The sequence below is a fragment of the Mobula birostris genome, chromosome 1, assembly GCF_030028105.1.
Source record: "Mobula birostris isolate sMobBir1 chromosome 1, sMobBir1.hap1, whole genome shotgun sequence".
Classification (NCBI taxonomy): Eukaryota; Metazoa; Chordata; class Chondrichthyes; order Myliobatiformes; family Myliobatidae; genus Mobula; species Mobula birostris.
The window spans coordinates 221,908,478-221,926,463 of NC_092370.1; the positions used below are offsets into that span (position 1 = coordinate 221,908,478).

The 17,986-nt window shown below is 45.8% G+C and overlaps 1 protein-coding gene across 2 annotated transcripts in view; it reads left to right on the forward strand.

The window, feature by feature from the left end:
* LOC140204987 (kelch domain-containing protein 2) overlaps positions 1–17,986 on the forward strand; it is a 58,234-nt gene that overhangs the window by 24,483 nt on the left and 15,765 nt on the right. For both annotated transcript variants that reach the window (XM_072272042.1, XM_072272034.1), the window contains exons 8-12: positions 1,110–1,309; positions 3,064–3,260; positions 4,186–4,277; positions 7,003–7,054; positions 10,321–10,418. In XM_072272042.1, the coding sequence (XP_072128143.1) occupies positions 1,110–1,309; positions 3,064–3,260; positions 4,186–4,277; positions 7,003–7,054; positions 10,321–10,418 (639 nt within the window). The remainder of the gene's footprint in view (positions 1–1,109; positions 1,310–3,063; positions 3,261–4,185; positions 4,278–7,002; positions 7,055–10,320; positions 10,419–17,986) is intronic.

Consider the following 17,986-nt stretch of genomic DNA (forward strand, 5'->3'; position numbering starts at 1 on the left):
TTTCCCTGCCTCAATGGAACATACCTATGCAGAATGCCATGCAAATATTTCCTGAACATTTGCCACATTTCTGCCGTGTATTTCCCTGAGAACATCTGCTCCCAAGTTCCTGCCTAATAGCATCATATTTCCCCCTACCCCAATTAAATGTTTTCCCAACTTGTCTGCTCCTACCCCTCTCTGGTGCTATAGTAAAGGAGGTAGAGTTGTGATCACTACCTCCAAAATGCTCTCCCACTGAGAGACCTGACACCTGACCAGGTTTATTTCCCAATACCAAATCAAGTACAGCCTCTCCTCTGGTTGGCTTATCTATATATTGGGTCAGGAAACCTTCCTGAATGTACCTAACAAACCCCACTCTATCCAAACCCCTCGCTCTAAGGAGATGCTAGTCAGCTACTCTGCCTCGCACTACTCCATCGACCGCTCCACTAGACAGTGTCTCCCTTTTATCCTGGAACCTTCTCTGCAGCCTCGCGTGAGCTACTGCATCTGCACACTTCTCCCAGACCATATCCTAGTGGAATCTCCCCTCCGTCTCCCTTGTTCCAAAGGACTATTTACAACCTGGGCAGCCTTCAGCCCTGGTGACATCTCCAAGCATGTGGGCCAAGAACTGGCAAGTGGGACTAAGCTGAGCAGAGGGCTGAAAGGCCCCTTATTTGCCGTCTGAATGAAATTTCCTGTCATCCTTCACGAGGCTGTCACTGCTTTCAGGTGTGTGTACTGGACACCTGGGTGGTTGCCTCACAGATCCCTGAGAAAATATCAACTTATCTCTTCAAAACCTTGCTGCTCCTCCACCCCATATCTTAATTCACCAAGACCAGATGCTGGTCTTTTCCATCAATACCAGCCTCTGAGAAATGAATGAGGCACACAGTTCCAGAGAACCTGTTCACCACTGCACCACTTTGAATATCATTAATAAACCATTCACATTGGAATTGGAGGAATGCGGAGGAGAGATATGGTGGAGGAGGTGGGGAAATGAAGGGACGCACCCGAAACATCGACTGTTTAATTTACTCCAAAGAAAATCGGGCTATTGTTTTCCATGGGTTTTATGAGTGTAAATGACCCATAATTTTCGACCTTCTGTGCAGATAATGGTGACATCTTCTGGTTTCCCCTGGAAACAACCTCAACACTAACCATCCCCATCCCACAAAGTGTGTGTGGGCACTCAGCCACCTATGACCCTGATGCCAACCGTATTTACATATTTGGAGGGAAGAATGATGCTAAATGTTTCAACAATGTCTACATCCTGGACACCTTGACCTGGAAGTGGTCCTTCATGGTTGTGAGTAATGACAGCTGTTGAAATTTGGGACCTGGAGTGGGAGGCTGCTTGGCAACGGCGAGGCCATTTTCTTCGGCAACTGGCCCAACCAATCCAGTGTCCCCTTCACCATCAGGTTTGATTGTCTGACAGGGCTGGAGATCTGGTTTGGAGAGGCCAAGGCATGTAACAAGAATTTGCTGGAGTGGACTGGAAAGGTAAAAACAGAAATTGAGACTGTGTGGAGGATGCACCTTATTGGTAACTGGGATTTAATTTAATTCTGTATATATATTTATAGTTTTTATTGATGTGTATTGCAATATTCTGCTGCTGCAAAACGACAAATTTCATGACCTATGCCAGTGATATTGATCAGTCAGGTGTGAGGTGCCCTCAAGGCTGCCTTCTTGCCACAGGTGTGCCTCATTCCCCACACCTCCACCTTGGGAATTACTCGAGCTGTCTTCAGGTTCACCTGTGGATCCAAGATCGAGCGAGTCAGATAGGTCACAATGTACAAGTCCCTGGACAATGGGAGCAATAATGCCCAATGTAGCCCTCATCATGACCACCTTCGTGTATAGCTACATCATGCTGTCTGAGGAACCTAAATATGCACACACCAAGTATCACGATGTGCATGTGCCAGGGTTCTGTCTATCCCCCATGCTGCAAAGCGCGTTCTGGCCCTTTTGACTCGCAATGTCCCGGTCAGCTGGATGTTGCCACACTCCATGGAAAAGTTCTTCTGGTCTAACACCTTTTACCACACCCATCTGGGTGGGAGTGGTCAACACAGGATATTCTGCAGACACTGCAGGAGATGGACTCAATGGACACAGCGGGGTGGTTTCCTGAGCGAACTCAGGAAATCTGCAAAATGCTTCTCTGCCAGACCTCACCGACAGGCATCAAGACGTTGCCTGGTGGTGAGAGGGACATTCCCAGTCAGATCTTTTCTGCATGCCCGGGAACTGGAGCCCACTGCCTCATGAGGCTGTTTCCCTGTTCAGTGTGGCATGCCTGTTCTGTGTCTCAACTCCACCTGCCTGGTTTTGTAGCCCACAGTCCATTAGAAACTGAATGTAAGTTTATTTACACAGAGAGTGGTAAGTGCTCAGAATGTGCTGCCAGGGATGCTGGTACAGACAGATACAATAGGGGCATTTAAGAGACGCTTAGATAGGCTATGTGGGAGGCAAGGGTTAAACTGATCCTAGAGCAGGTTAAAAGTTCAGCAGAACATTGTGGGCTGAAAGGCCTGAACTGTGCTGTAGTATGAACTTGTATAATATTGTAAAGGACGGGGAGAGGTGGATGGAATGAAAGGAAGTGTCTGATAGAATGGTGACTGAATGATTAAAGAGCGGGTGATTAATTAAAGACGCATCCATCTCGGTTGCGTAATTTTCGACTGACCTGTTCACCCCTCCCACCAGCCTGATGGATTTGGGGATGGGAGTGTCAGGGTGGCTTGGTAGTATAGAGTTACACTTTACAGTTCCAGCAATCATCGGCCCAGGTTCAATTCCTGCCGCTGTCTGTAAGGAGTTTGAATGTTCTCCCCGTGACTGTATGGGTTCTTCCAAAGACATACGGTTAGTGTTAATAAGTACAGGCAAGCTATGTCAGTGCCAGAGGCATGGTGATACTCGCGAGCTGCCTAAGCACATCCTCAAACTGCACTGGTCACTGACACAAACAACAAGTTTTACTGTTTTGATGTACATAAAGCTCATTTCTCTTTCTCTCCCTCTGCCTCCCCGCTGCAGGGAAAGGGGAAGGTGCCATCCCTGGCCTATCACAGTGCCGTTGTCTTCCAGCGGGAGCTCTTCATCTTTGGTGGCCTCCTCTTCCGGCCCCCCCAGGGGGGGCAGCTCTACAGCAACACCCTCTACATCTTCAACCCTGAGCACGAGATCTGGTACCAGCCCATCGTGGTGGGGGAGAGGCCACTTCCTCGCTGTGGGTAAGTGGCTCATGGAGCTGTTGGAACTGACCAGAGGAGGACAGCTGGCCAGTGGGTTTATTATTGTCACATGTACTGATGTACAGCAGAAAACTGATGGAGATGGAGACCACATTTCATTCTCAAGATGATTAGACTCTGCAATGCCAGCACATCCTTTCAAACAGAATTGTTCACAATACTCTAATACTCTGACCAATGCTTCATAAAGCCTCAGCATTACATCCTTGTTTTTATATTCTAGTCCTCTTGAAATGAATGCTAACATTGCATTTGCCTTCCTTGCCACTGCAAGTTAACCTTTAGGGAGTCCTGTACTAGGGCTTCCAAGTGCTTTTGCACCTCTGATTTCTGAACTTACTCCCTGTTTAGAAACTAGTCTACACTTTTATTCCTTCTACCAAAGTGCATGACCATTCACTTTCCTACACTGTATTGCATCTTCTTTACTCATTCTCCTAATCTGTCCAAGTCCATCTGTGGAATGCTCTGTCTCAGAAGGCAGTGGAGGCCAATTCTCTGGATGCTTTCAAGAAAGAGTTAGAGCTCTTAATGATAGTGGAGTGAAGGGATATGGGGAGAAGGCAGGAACGGGGTACTGATTGTGGATGATCAGCCATGATCACAGTGAATGGCGGTGCTGGCTCGTAGGGCTGAATGGCCTACTCCTGCACCTATTATCCTTCTGCAGACTCTCTGCTTTCTCAACACTACCTGCCCCTTCACCTATATTTGTATCATCCACAAGCGGAAGAGGGAGAGAGGAGAGGTGAAGGAAGGTGAGCTGCCTGGGCATTCACCACAGCCTCACTGAGGACCCCCTGTCAAACAGCTGGCCTCTGCTCCTCCCGTGTTGGCACTGTAGCTTTAGCCCATCAGCCCCTCAACACCACAACTCTCTGACTCTCTATCTCTCCACCCCCAGTCACTCTGCCACGCTCCTGAGAGATAAACTGATCATTTTCGGTGGAAACCGGAGCTGCGTGTTCCTGAACGACCTGCACGTACTGGATCTGGGTGAGGAGATGGTGTGGGGTCAGTATGGGGGCTGTTGAGTGTGAACGACCTGCACGTACTGGATCTGGGTGAGGAGATGGTGTGGGGTCAGTATAGGGGCTGTTGAGTGTGAATGATCTGCACGTACTGGATCTGGGTGAGGAGATGGTGTGGGGTCAGTATGAGGGGTGCCTGTGACCAGTGATAGAAATTGCCCAGCACTCAGTTCACCCTGTTACTGGAAGAGTGGGGGGGAGGGGGGTGCGGAATGCTTTGGAGCAGGAGCAGAAGAATATGTGCATCAGAAGTGAGCTTTCTGTGGCCATTTTTTTTTTTTGAAAAAGCATCAAAGTTAAAATAATTAACAAAGGATGATGAGACATGAAGAAAGGGGTTTTTCTTCAAAGATGCATCTATTATCAAAGCGTGTATCAAAGACAACTCTGAAATTTGTCTTCTCCAGATAGCCACGAAACAAAGAAGGAACATGAAACTCATTCAGAGAGGAACCCCCCCCCCCACTGTACAAAAAAGAATGGCATCCCAATAATCAACCCCCCATAACTCCTTACTCTCCCCACACACAAAAGAACAGGAAGATCGACCCCTCCCAAAAAAAAGCCTCATCCCCACACAAAAAACTAACAGAACTCTAACAGAAAATCAACCCCAGACACATTTCCCTCGCAAAGCAAAATGGAAAAGGAATGGTGACTTTTTTTTTTAAAAAAACCCGGAATATAAAAACCTTAAGTCTGAAATAGTCCACAGTCCATAAACGCAGAACTATGGTACCATCCTATGATATCACAGGCATTCATGGAAAGAGAGGGACACCACACGAGGCAGAGGGGCCTACCCCCCTGCCACAGTGAGCCACACAACGATCGGCCGCTCTCAGACTCCTCCAGCAGTGATCAAAAGGCACTGAAACTCTCGCTGACCTTCTGCATTCGCCTCGATGTCTCAGGTCTTGTGCAGAGCTTTTCTCCAGGGTGGAAATGGCTAGTACCAGGGAGCATAATTTTGAGGTGATTAGAGGAAAGTATAGGGGGGTGTTGGAGGTAAGTTTTTTGTTTTACACAGAGTATGGAACATACTGCCAGCAGCTGTGGTAAAGGCAGGTACATTAGAGATAGTTAAGAAATTCTTAAATAAGCAGATGGATGAAAGAAAAATCAACCACTATGTGGGAGGGAAGGATTCAAAGTACATTTATCATCAAAGTATGTATACTATACAGACCCTTTGTCCGTTAGTCCTGACGAAGGGTCTTGGCCCGAAACGTCGATTGTACCTCTTCCTAGAGATGCTGCCTGGCCTGCTGCGTTCATCAGCAACTTTGGTGTGTGTTGCTTGAATTTCTAGCATCTGCAGAATTCCTCGTGTTTGTGTATACTATACTATATACAACTTTAAGATTCATCTCCTTGCAGGCAGCTGCATAAATGAAGAAACCCAATAGAACTCATTGGAAAAAGACCATCAAGCACCCAATATGCATAGAAAAGAAACAAATTGTGCAAACAATAAAACAAAATAACACTCAGAACTAAAATTTACGAAAGTGAGTCCACAACCACGAAGCCAGTTCATTGCTGCAGCCGGTCAAGAGCCCATTAATTGCAGCCGCGGCCTCAATTCTGTGCAGAGATAAGCAAATCTCCCTGGAGCAGTGAGCTGAACGTCTGCCCCTCCCTCGATTCCGGCCCCAACACTCCCGGAGCAGTGAGCTGAACCTCCTGGAGCAGTGAGCTGAACCTCTGCCCCTCCCTCGATTCCGGCCCCAACACTCCCGGAGCAGTGAGCTAAACCTCCTGGAGCAGTGAGCTGAACGTCTGCCCCTCCTCGACTCCGGCCCCAACAGTCCCGGAACAGTGAGCTGAACCTCTGCCCCTCCCTCGACTCCGGCCCCGACACTCCTGGAGCAGTGAGCTGAACCTCTGCCCCTCCCTCGATTCCGGCCCCAACACTCCCGGAGCAGTGAGCTGAACCTCTGCCCCTCCCTCGATTCCGGCCCCAACACTCCCGGAGCAGTGAGCTGAATGTCTGCCCCTCCCTCGACTCCGGCCCCGACACTCCCGGAGCAGTGAGCTGAACCTCCTGGAGCAGTGAGCTGAACCTCTGCCCCTCCCTCGATTCCGGCCCCAACACTCCCGGAGCAGTGAGCTGAACCTCCTGGAGCAGTGAGCTGAACGTCTGCCCCTCCCTCGACTCTGGCCCCGACACTCCAATCTGGCCTGGTACTTATATCGACCAAACATCATCTCGATCCTCGCTCCCGGGCCCTGCCCCTTTGACTTGGCCCATACCTGCCACGCTGCGACCTTACTGCACCTCGCGACTCCAGTTCACACCACAAAAATGCCAGGTCATACAGGCAGTTCAAAAGCACAGCGCTGAAAGGGAAGTTACAAGCTGTTGATTGTAGTGATCGTTATCCAGGGAAAGTGTGATTAGTACAGCAGTTTGTAGTTTTGTTTGCTGCCAGTAAGACATCGCTGCGTCTCACTAGCGTCATCTTAAACCATATCCTAGAGTGATCTTAGAGCACGCTAAAAGGTCGGCAAAACATTGTGGGTGAAGAACCTGTACTGTGTTGTATTGTTCTGAATATGTGTAGTTCATTAACTAAACATTGTCAGGGTGGGGAGGACACTGGAATGTTCCAGAAAGGAACTGATGTAGATTGATGTCAGAATAGCCTCGCAGTCTGCTGATTCTAACTCCTGTCCATTTCCCCTAGGTTTCATGGAGTATGTGAATGTACAAATCCCAGGTCCTCCTCCTCCACGATGGTAGGTCTTCCCCTCAGGGAACGAGGGTCTGTGTAAACCACAGGGTTCAACAAATGGAGAGGAATGGTGCCGGTCAGGGAGCTTGATCTCCTCGTCCAGGTGAAGCAGTGGCTAGCTGGTTACTGTGGAGTGAGGAAGTACTGACTCCAGCAAGAGCCCAGGAGAAGGCACTGGATGTGTGTGGCCTCTATTGCCAGTTACACTGCTTGGCATTTAGGGCAGCAATGAAGGTCCTCTATCTCTGGCGATGTTCAGGGCTTCCTTCATCATGTCAGTAGCTCGGTTTCCACTACTGTCGGTCATGCAAGTCCCAGAGCACACTAAGGAATACCATCGCTCTCAGATGTAGAAGGATTCTTCATTGCTGTTTCCGTAACAGTTTTGTTTTACCAGTCAGGGTTGTTAGCCCTGAGCTGAACCTCGAACCTGGAGGACCAGTGGCCCACTCTTAGTCTGGCCTCTACCCTTTGACCTGTTTGGCATGGGTGACCCAAGAAAGAGCCAAAACATAAAGCCCTGACTCCAGCCGATATAGCTCTCCAGGTCATTGAGGCTTCCAAGCCTCCAAAACTTGTCGTCTTCTTGGAGCTCGTGTGTGTGGTAGGACAGTGTAAAGAGAATTTTACATAGTACAGCACAAGAATAGGAGCTTTGGCCCACCACATCTGTGCTAACCATGATGCCAGTTTAAACTAATGCCATGTGCTTGGGTTCATCTGTCTGTCTAAATTCCTCCTAAATAATTCTATTGTATCTGCTTTCACCATCTCTCCAGCAGAGTGTTTCAGACTCCCACAACTCAGTACAAAAGAAAAATCAAAACTTGCCTTGCAAATCCCCCTTAAACTTCCCCTCGCACCATAAACTGAAGCCCTCTAAACAGTCAAAGTTTTGGGCCAAGACCCTTCCTCAGGACTGGAAAGGGGGCCGACAACAAAATAAGGTGAGGGGAAAGGAGTACAGGCTGACAAGTCTGGGTAAGCACTTGGTCAAAGAGTTGGACAGCAGGAGAAACCACAGGGGGAGCAGTGAGAGAGGGTCTCACTGAACTGTCAAAGAGGAGATTTAAACTCCTTCAGGCTAAGCATACCACACAGTATGATGTGCTGAGGGCTACCGTGCTTCCGGTGCCAAGATAGCATGGGTACAACTGTAACCATTACCCATATGCCTTTGGAGTGTGGGAGGGGAGGACACTGGATCAGCCAGAGGAAAGACAGTGGATTTGGCAAAGTGCAACACCTCCCATTCATCCAGATTAAACTCCATCTGTTATTCACCCCCCAAATTTCCTGCTGTATCCCTCAACAACCCCTTTTGCTACCCATAACTCCACCTATTGTTATTTCATATGCAAAGTTGCCAATTGGACTACATACATTTTCATCCAAATCATTGCAGACTGTGGGTCCCATGTGCCTTACATTTCATTTGGAAAAAATATAGTCTGATTAGGGATTGTCAGCATGTCTTTGCGAGGGGCAGGTCATGCCTCGCGAGCCTGACTGAATTCTTTAAGGATGTGACAAAACACATTGATGGAGGTAAAGCAGTGGATGTGGTGGATATGGATTCTAGTAAGACGTTTGATTGGTGACCAGTGGTGTTCTGCAGGAATTTATTCTGGGACCCCTGCTCTTTGTGATTTGGATGAAGAAGTGGAAGGGTGGTCTAGTAAGTTTGCAGTTGACATGAAGAATGGTGGTGTTGTGGATCATGTAGGAGGTTGTTGAGCGTACAATAGGACGTTGATAGGATGCAGAGCTGAGCTGAAAGGTGGCAGATGGAGTTCAACATGGAAAAGTGTGGAGTGATTCACTTTGGAAGGTCAAATTTGAAGGTAGTGTACAGAGATAGTGCAGGAATTCTTAGCAGTATGGAGGAACAGAGATCTTATGCCTCATATCATTGTGACGAAGGCCCATCACTAACTACAGATGGCACATGGCGCACTCGATAAAACACTCATCCCCAGCTGTAATAGTGACTGGGTCTGAAACAGAGCTGCTGCAAGGAGATGTCTCATATCGAGGCAGCAGCAACCTGCGCAGGTGTGCTGATGGTGGAGGATACCATCTTTAATTGGATAATTGAGTTAATTAGCTTTTGGTTGGTCTAGGGGGAGGGGCTTAGCAGTTATAAGCCTCAGGTTACCAAGGCTTTGGGGTATGGCGGTAATGCACCTTTAAGCTGGATGCCAACCGCTGTAAAACAAGATGCAGAGGGGCTTTGGGGTTAGTTTTCTTTGGTGTTTAGTCTGAGGGTGGCTATATATATATATTTTTTTCCCCAGTTTTTGTCTTGTTTTGAGGTTAATAAAAGCACCTCAATTTATTTTTGCAACTCAAGCCATCTGGTTATTTTTCTTAAACAATTGACCCACAGTTTTTTGTGACATCATAGATCACTAAATGTTGCAGCTCAAGTTGATCAGGTGGTTAAGAAGACATATGGTGTTTTAGCATCTCACTAGTTGCAGGATTGAGTTTAGGGTTGCTGGGAGGTTAATGTCACAGATCACACTTGGAATATTGTGTTCAGTTCTGGTTGCTCATTCTTGGCAGGATGTGGAAGCTTTAGAGAGAATGTAAATGAGATTTACCAGGATAAGAAAACTTGTCATATGAGGATAGGTTGAATAAGCTAGGGTTTTCTCTTTAGAACAAAGGAGGATGAGAGGTGACTTGATAGCAGTGTAACAAGATGATAAGAGGCATAGATAGAGTGGACAGCTAAAGACTTTTTCCTCAGAGTGGAAATGGCTAATATGAGGGGGCATACTTTTAAGGTGACTGGAGGAGAGTATGGGGAGAGGGGTCTATGTCAGAGGTAGATATTTTTAGAGAGAGTGGTGAATGCATCGAACACCTGACAGGGTGGTGGGTAGAGGCAGATACATTAGGGGTATTTAAAATAATTTTTAAAAAGGCGATGTAGAAGGGAAGGGTTGGATTGATCTTGGAGTAGGTTAAAAGATCTGTGCAACTTCATGGGCAAAAGGGTACTGTGCTGTTCTACGACAGTGCATATGGAGCTAAGGTCTGTGTCTAGGGTTATGTAATGTGGTGGGTGGGTGCTAGGGGAGAGATGGTTGACTAGGACAAAACCAAAGTCATTAGAAAACCAAATAGGTATGTATTACAATGGAGATTAAACCCTATGGAAGCTGCTGGTAAAGCCTTCAGTAATTTCTCTTTGGTTCCTTCAGAAATTCAACATAACTTCCAAGAAAGGTGTAATATAAATGGAATTTTGTCTTGTTTTAGTCGCCACGCTGCTGTGCCTGTGAATGAGAACAAGATTCTGATAAGCGGTGGATACAATCTGACTGGGGCCCTGCACGACGTGTTTATCTTCAACCTAGGTAGGTGGAATCTTGTCTGTGTTACTATGAAGCAGTTATTTCTCATCCTGCAGTGAGGGGAAGGCACTGGATAGGAGTCGTTCTGGCCCTCTTTCCCTCAGCTGATTTCCCTGGCATCCTGGTGTTGCTCTAGACTCAGAATTACAGTCCATTGTCCCTTGGCCATTTCCCTTGCATTATTTCAGTATAACGCAGGGTTATAATCTCTAATAAGAGCTAAGGAACCAATGGTTCAATTATTTTATTAACTGAGGCCATACCTAGACCATAAGACATGGGAGCAGAATTAGGCCATTCAGCCCATTGAGTCTGTTCCACCATTCCATCTTGGCTGATCCTGGAACACACTCAAAGCCCATACACCTGCCTTCTCGCCATATCCTTTGATGCCCTGACCTATCAGGAAGCTCAATTTTCACTTGAAATATACACATGGACTTGGCCTCCAGTTCAGTCTGTGGCAAAGCATTCCACAGACTCACTAATCTCTGGTTTAAAAAAAAAATTCCTCCTTACCTCTAAAAGGTCCCCCCTCAATTTTGAGGCTGTGCCCTCTAGTTCTGGATACCCCCACCATAGCAAGCATCCTCTCCACATCCTCCTTATCTAGTCCTTTCAACATTCGGTAGGTCTCAATGAGAACTCCCTACATTCTTCTAAATTCCATTGGGTACAGGCCCAAAGCTGCCAAATACTTCTCATATGTTAACCCCTTCATTCCTAGAATCATCCTTGTGAACCTCCTCTGGACCCTCTCAAATGACAACACATCCTTTCTGAGATATGAGGCCCAAAACTGTTGCCAATACTCCAAGTGTGGCCTGACTAGTGTCTTATAAAGCATCAGCATTATCTCCTTGGTTTTATATTCTATTCCCTTTGAAATAAATGCTAACATTGCATTTGCCTTCTTTACCACAGACTCAACCTGTAAATTAACCTTCTAGGAATCTTGCACGAGGACTCCAAAGTCCCTCTGCACCTCTGATGTTTGAACCTTTTCCCTATTTAGATAACAGTCCGTACTATTGTTCCTTTTACTAAAATGCATTATCGTACATTTCCCAACACTTCCATCTGCCACTTTTTTGCCCATTCTTCCAATTTGTCGAAGTCCTGCTGCAATCGTATTGTTTCCTCAGCACCACCTACCCCTCCACCTATCTTCGTATCACCGGCACACTTTGCTACGAATTCATTATCCAAATCATTGACAAAAAATGTGAAAAGTAGCGGCCCCAATACTGACCCCTGAGGAACACCATTAGTCACTGGCAGCCAAACAGAGAAGGCCCCCTTTATTCCTACTCGCCACCTCCTGACTGTCAACCATTTCTCTGTCCCTACCAGTATCTTTCCTGTAACGCCATAGGATTTTATCTTGTTAAGCAACCTAGTGTGGCACCTTATCAAATGCCTTCTGAAAATCCAAGTAAAAGCTTGAAATACTGTGTACAGATTTGGTGAAGAAAGATGTAATTAAACTGGAAAGAATGCAGGAAAGATTCACTAGGTCGTTGCATGGCCTTGAGGATCTGAGTTACAAGGAGAGGTTGCGTAGAGCAGGACTCTATTCATTGGAGTGTAGAAGATTGAGGGCTGACCTGATAGACATATATAAGATCATGATGGGCATAAACAGGTGAAAGCACATAGTCTTTTCCCAGGGAGTGAATGCTGAAAGCAACAGGACATAGGTTTAAGATGTGAGCTAAGAGATTCAATGGGTACATTAGGGGCAATTTCTTCACACAAAGGGTGTGCATACTTGGAATATTTATTATATTAATTAGCAACATTTAAAAACCATTTAGATAAGTACATTGATAGGAGAGATTTGGAGGACTATGGGCCAATTGTGGGTAGGGTGGACTAGTTTGCTGGGCATGGACAAGTCAGGCTGAAGGGGCTGTTTCTAAGCTGTAGCTCTCTGACTCTATTACTCTTGCCCTCCTCTTCCTCCCCTTGTCCCCCATCTAGTTTCCATGGTAATGATTCCTTATCCCTTATCGGGCCCTTTCTTTCACTAAATACATGCTGGGAAAACTCCACTTCCATTCCTTCCACAGTTACCATGTTAGTGGGGCAGATCCTATAATCTGCTGCCCCAGTGGAAGAACAAGGAGACTATTCAGCCCCTCTTGTTTGTTCTTATTCAGCGGCACCATGGCAGGACTTATTACTGCATAGTCAGCTGATCTTACAACAAGCCCCAAGTGCCCGCCAGGCTCTGATACCGTGCAAACATAGGAATGAGGAGCAGGAGGAAGCTACCGGTCGTCTGGAGCCAGTCCCACTGTTCAGCAACATTGTGACTAATCTGACTGTAACCTCAAATTCACATTCCTGTCTTCCCCGGTAATTAATCACCCCCTCATCCGTCAAAAGCCTATCTTCCTCTGCCTTATTTAAAGATAAGTTCTGTTGCCCTTTGAGGTCAAAATCCTCAGAAAATGTCACCTTGCTTTGTCTTATCTGGCCTTGCCTTCTGTTTATACAGTGACACCTAGTTCTGGGTTTTCTGCAAGGAGGAAACCTCTTCTATCCAGTACATCCAGTCTGTTGACCCCTCAGTATTTCAATCAATAGAGGTACTGTATATAAAATGAGGAAGGGTACAGACAGGGTAAATGCAAGCAGGCTTTTTCCACTGAGGATGGGTGACACCAAAACTGGAAGTCACAGGTTAAGGGTGAAAGGTGAAATTTTAAGGGCAACCCGAGGGTGAGCTTCCTCATTCAGTGGGTGGTGCGAGTGTGGAACGAGCTGTCAGTGGAAATGTTGGATGCAACGTTTAAGAGCGTTGACAAACATTCGACATTTGTCCCTCCTGGCACTTGTCCCTGCAAGCAGCCAATGTGCTACACCTGCCCATTCACCTCCTCCCACAACTCCGTTCAATGGCCCCGAACAGTCCTTCCGGGTGAGGCAACACTCCACCTGTGAATCTGCTGGGGCCGTCTGCTGTGTCTGACACTCCCAATGCGGCATCCTCTACATTTGGTAAGGGCTATCATGAATTAGAGGACTGCTTCGTTGCGCACCTCTTCTCCATCTGCCTAAAGTGGCCAAATATTTTAATTCTGATTCCCATTCCGACATGCTGGTCCATGGCCTCCTCTTGTATCACGATGAGACCACCCTGAGGGTGGAGGAGCGTCATCTTGTATTCCATCTAGGTAGCCTCCAACCTGATAGCATGAATGTGGATTTCTCCTTCTGGTTTTAAAAAAAAAATTTCCTCCCCGTCCCCTCTGCATCTGTCCCCCACTGACTTTTTACCTCTTCTCGCCTGACTATCACCTCCCTCTGATGCCCCTCATCCTTCCCTTTCTCCTATAGTCTAGTCCACTCTCCTCTCCTATCAGATCCCTTCCTCTCCAGCCCTTTATCTTTCCTACCCACCCAGCTATCCTTTCTCCCCCTCACCCCACCTTTTTATTCTGACATCTTCTCCCTTCCTTTTCAGTCCTGAAAAAAGGTCTTGGCCTGAAACATCGACTGTTTCTTCATTTCCTTAGATGCTGCCTGACTTGCTGAGTTCCTCCAACATTTTGTGTGTTGCTTTGGAGTTCCAGCATCTGCAGAATTTCTTGTGTTTGCATTGAGAGAAGTTTGGATAAATACACTGATGGGAGAGGTATGGAGGCCCATGGTCCAGATGCATGTAGATGGGACTAGGCAGGATTAGATGGGCCAAAGAGTCTGTTTCTGTGCTGTTGTGCTTCATAATGCTATGATTTCTGTTGATCACCTAAATTCCAATAAGCACTAATCTGGCCTCTCCAAACGTTCCTCAGGCAGACAACCCACCAACTCCTGGTATAAGTCTCGGAAACCTTCACTGAACTGATTTCCGTGCTTTTTTCACTATGTACACTTGAGAGGTCAGATCAGCCATGATCTTATCAAAGGGTGTAGCAGGTTTGAGGGACCGAGGAGCTACGCCTGCTCCTTGTTATACAGCATCAAAAACCCCTTTGGCCCATAAGTGTCATGCAAACCAAGACGTAGTATAGAGGTTAGTGTAGTACTCTACAACATTGGTTTGATTTCTGCTGTTTGTGTGTTCTCCCTGTGACTTCATGGGTTTCCTCTGGGTGCTCCGGTTTCCTCCCACATTCCTAAGACATGAGTTAGAATTAGTAAGTTGTGGGCATGGTATATTGGCACCAGAATAGCGACACTTGCAGGCTGTCCCAGACGGTTGATGCAAATGGCGTATTTCACTGTATGTCTCTATATACATGTCACAAATGTCTGTCTTCTTCTAGCACTTGGCCCCTATCCATCAAAAAAAAAATCTCTTTTCATCTAAATAGCTGTCATTATCTGCACTGTGTAGCACAGTGCCTTGAAAAAATATTTAGCCCCCATCCAGGAGTATTACAACAAGGGATTTTGATTAATATAACTAAAAATTTTTATTTGTGAATCACATGCTTTTTTCACAGTTGAGCCCCAAAAAATTGTAAAACATGGAAAACCTAAAAATTCAGAAACTGAAATGTCAGCAGTTCAAAAGTATTCATCCCCCTTTCCTCAGCTGAACTACCTCTCACAGCTACTACAGCCAGAGTAGTCTTTTTGGATAAATCTCTATTAGCTTTGCACAACATGACGGAGCAAGATTTGGCCATTCCTCCTTGCAGAATTTCTCAAGTTGTGCCAGGTTAGTTTGGGAGCGGCGGCGGACAGCAACCTTGAGGTCTTGTCAGTGATGTTCGATTGGGTTAAGGTCAGGATTCTGACTGGGCCACTCTGACATCAATTTTCTTCATTTGAAGCCACTCCATGGTTGCTCTGGCAGTGTGCATTTGGTTGCTGTCCTGCTGAAAGATGAACTTCTCGCCCAGTTTTAAGTTTTCTGGTAAATGCTAGCAGGTTTTTATCCAGGATCTTTCTGTATTTAATAGTGTTCATCTTCCCCTCAGTCCTGGTTAGATTTCCAGTCTCTGCCACTGAAAAGCATCGCCACAGCATGATGTTACTCCACCTTCCTTTACAGTAGGAATGGTGTTATCTGATTGATGTGTAGTATTAGATTTATGCCACATGTACCACTTAGTGTTGAGGCCAAAAAGATCAATGCTTGTCTCATCCGACCACAAGACCATCTTCCTCATCTTTGCAGTATCTTCTATGTGATGCTTTGCAAGGATCAGAATCAGGTTTAATATCACCAGCATACATCATGAAATTTGTTAACTTTACAGCAGAAGTACAATGAAATACATGATAAATATAGAGGGATAAAAACTGAAAGTATATGTATGTCTATATGTATGTCTATTAAATAGTTGTTAAAATAAGTAGTGCAAAAAAAACCCAAAAAATGTCATGAGGTAGTGTTCTTGGGTTCAATGTCCATTTAGAAATTGGATGGCAGAGGGGAAGAAGCTGTTCCTGAGTCACTGAGTGTGTGCCTTCAGGCCTCTGTACCTCCTACCTGATGGTTACTATGAGAAGAGGGCATGCCCTGGGAGATGGGATTCTTGATGATGGACGCTGCCTTCCTAAGGCACCGCTCCTTGAAGATGTGTTGAATACTACAGAGGCTGGTACCCATGATGGAGTTTACAAGTCTTTGTAAATTACTTAATTCTTGTGCAGTAGCCCCCCCCACCCCCATACCATACCAGATGGTGATGCAGAATGCTCTCCACAGTTCATCTGTTGAAGATTTCGAGTGTCTTAGTTGACAAACCATCTGTACTGGGTCCAGTGTTGTTTGTCATATACATTAATGATCTGGATGATGGGGTGGTAAATTGGATGAGTAAGTATGCAGATGATACTAAGATAGGTGGCGTTGTGGATAATAAAGTAGCTTTTCAAAGCTTGCAGAGAGATTTAGGCTGGTTAGAAGAGTGGTCTGAAAGATGGCAGATGGAGTTTAATGCTGATAAATGTGAGGTGCTACATTTTGGTGGGACTAGTCAAAATAGGACATACATGGTAAGTGGTAGGGCATTGAAGAATGCAGTAGAACAGAGGGATCTAGGAATAATGGTGCATAGTTCCCTGAAGGCGGAATCTCATGTGGATAAGGTGGTGAAGAAAGCTTTCGGTATGCTGGCCTGTATAAATCAGAGCATTGAGTATAGGAGTTGGGATGTAATGTTGAAATTGTACAAGGCATTGGTGAGGCCAAATTTGGAGTATTGTGTACAGTTTTGGTCACCGAATTATAGGAAAGATGTCAACAAAATAGAGAGAGTACAGAGAAGATTTACCAGAATGATACCTGGGTTTCATCACCTGAGTTACAGAGAAAGGTTGAACAAGTTAGGTCTTTATTTTTTGGAGTATAGAAGGTTGAGGGGGGACTTGATAGAGGTATTTAAATTTATGAGGGGGATAGAAAGAGTTGACGTGAATAGGCTTTTTCTGTTGAGAGTGGGGGAGATTCAAACAAGAGGACATGAGTTGAGAGTTAAAGGGCAAAAGTTTAGGGGTAACATGAGGGGGAACTTCTTTACTCAGAGTGGTAGCTGTGTGGAACAAGCTTCCAGCAGAAGTAGGTGAGGCAGGTTCGATGTTGTTGTTTAAAGTTAAATTGGACAGCTATATGGACAGGAAAGGAATGGAGGGTTATGGGCTGAGTGCAGGTTGGTGGGACTAGGTGAGAGTAAGAGTTTGGCACGGACTAGAAGGACTGAGATGGCCTGTTTCCGTGCTGTAATTGTTATATGGTTAAACCAAATCTCCTCAAACTCCTAATGAAGTATAGCTACTACCTTGCATTCTTTACAGCTGCATCAGTATGTTGTGTCCAGGTTGGGTCCTCTGAGCAATTTCAAGTTCTTGTGTGTCAATATCTCTCTCTTTTCGCTTCTGATCCCTCTACAATGATTGGTATGTGTTCCCTTGTCTTGTATGCTTTTTTGGTGGTCGTGTGGTGAGTTTTGAATTTTTAGTTTTTCATTGTTTACAATTTTCCCCCGTATTTTGGGCCCTACTGTGAAAAAAGGACCATGTGATGCACAAATCTAAAACTTCAGTTAAATGAATCAAAATCTCTGGTTGTAATGCTCTTTAATGTGAACAAAGGTATGGTGAGTGAATACTTTTTCAAGGCACTACATATAACTCCATATTTGAGACTAAACCTAGGAGACACTGCCTCAAGATTCAGGGGAGAAGATTTAGGACGGAGATGAGGAGAAACTCTTTCTCCCAGAGAGTTGTGAATCTGTGGAATTCTCTGCCCAGGGAAGCAGTTGAGGCTTCTTCACTAAATATATTTAAGATACAGTTAGATAGATTTTTACATAGTAAGGGAATTAAGGGTTATGGGGAAAAGGAAGGTAGATGGAGCTGAGCTTACAGACAGATCAGCCACGATCTTATTGAATGGCGGGGCAGGCTCGATGAACCGGATGGCCTACTCCTGCTCCTGTTTCTTATGTTCTTATGCTGCGAAGCTGTGATGGTGCTGTTGGTGTGGTCTCACCAATAAGCCATCTAACATTCAATCCTACCAGTCAGCTATCTGCTGTTAATTTTCTTCACTCATTGCTGTCTCCACACATCAGCCTTTTATGGATCATGCACTCTGACGCCCT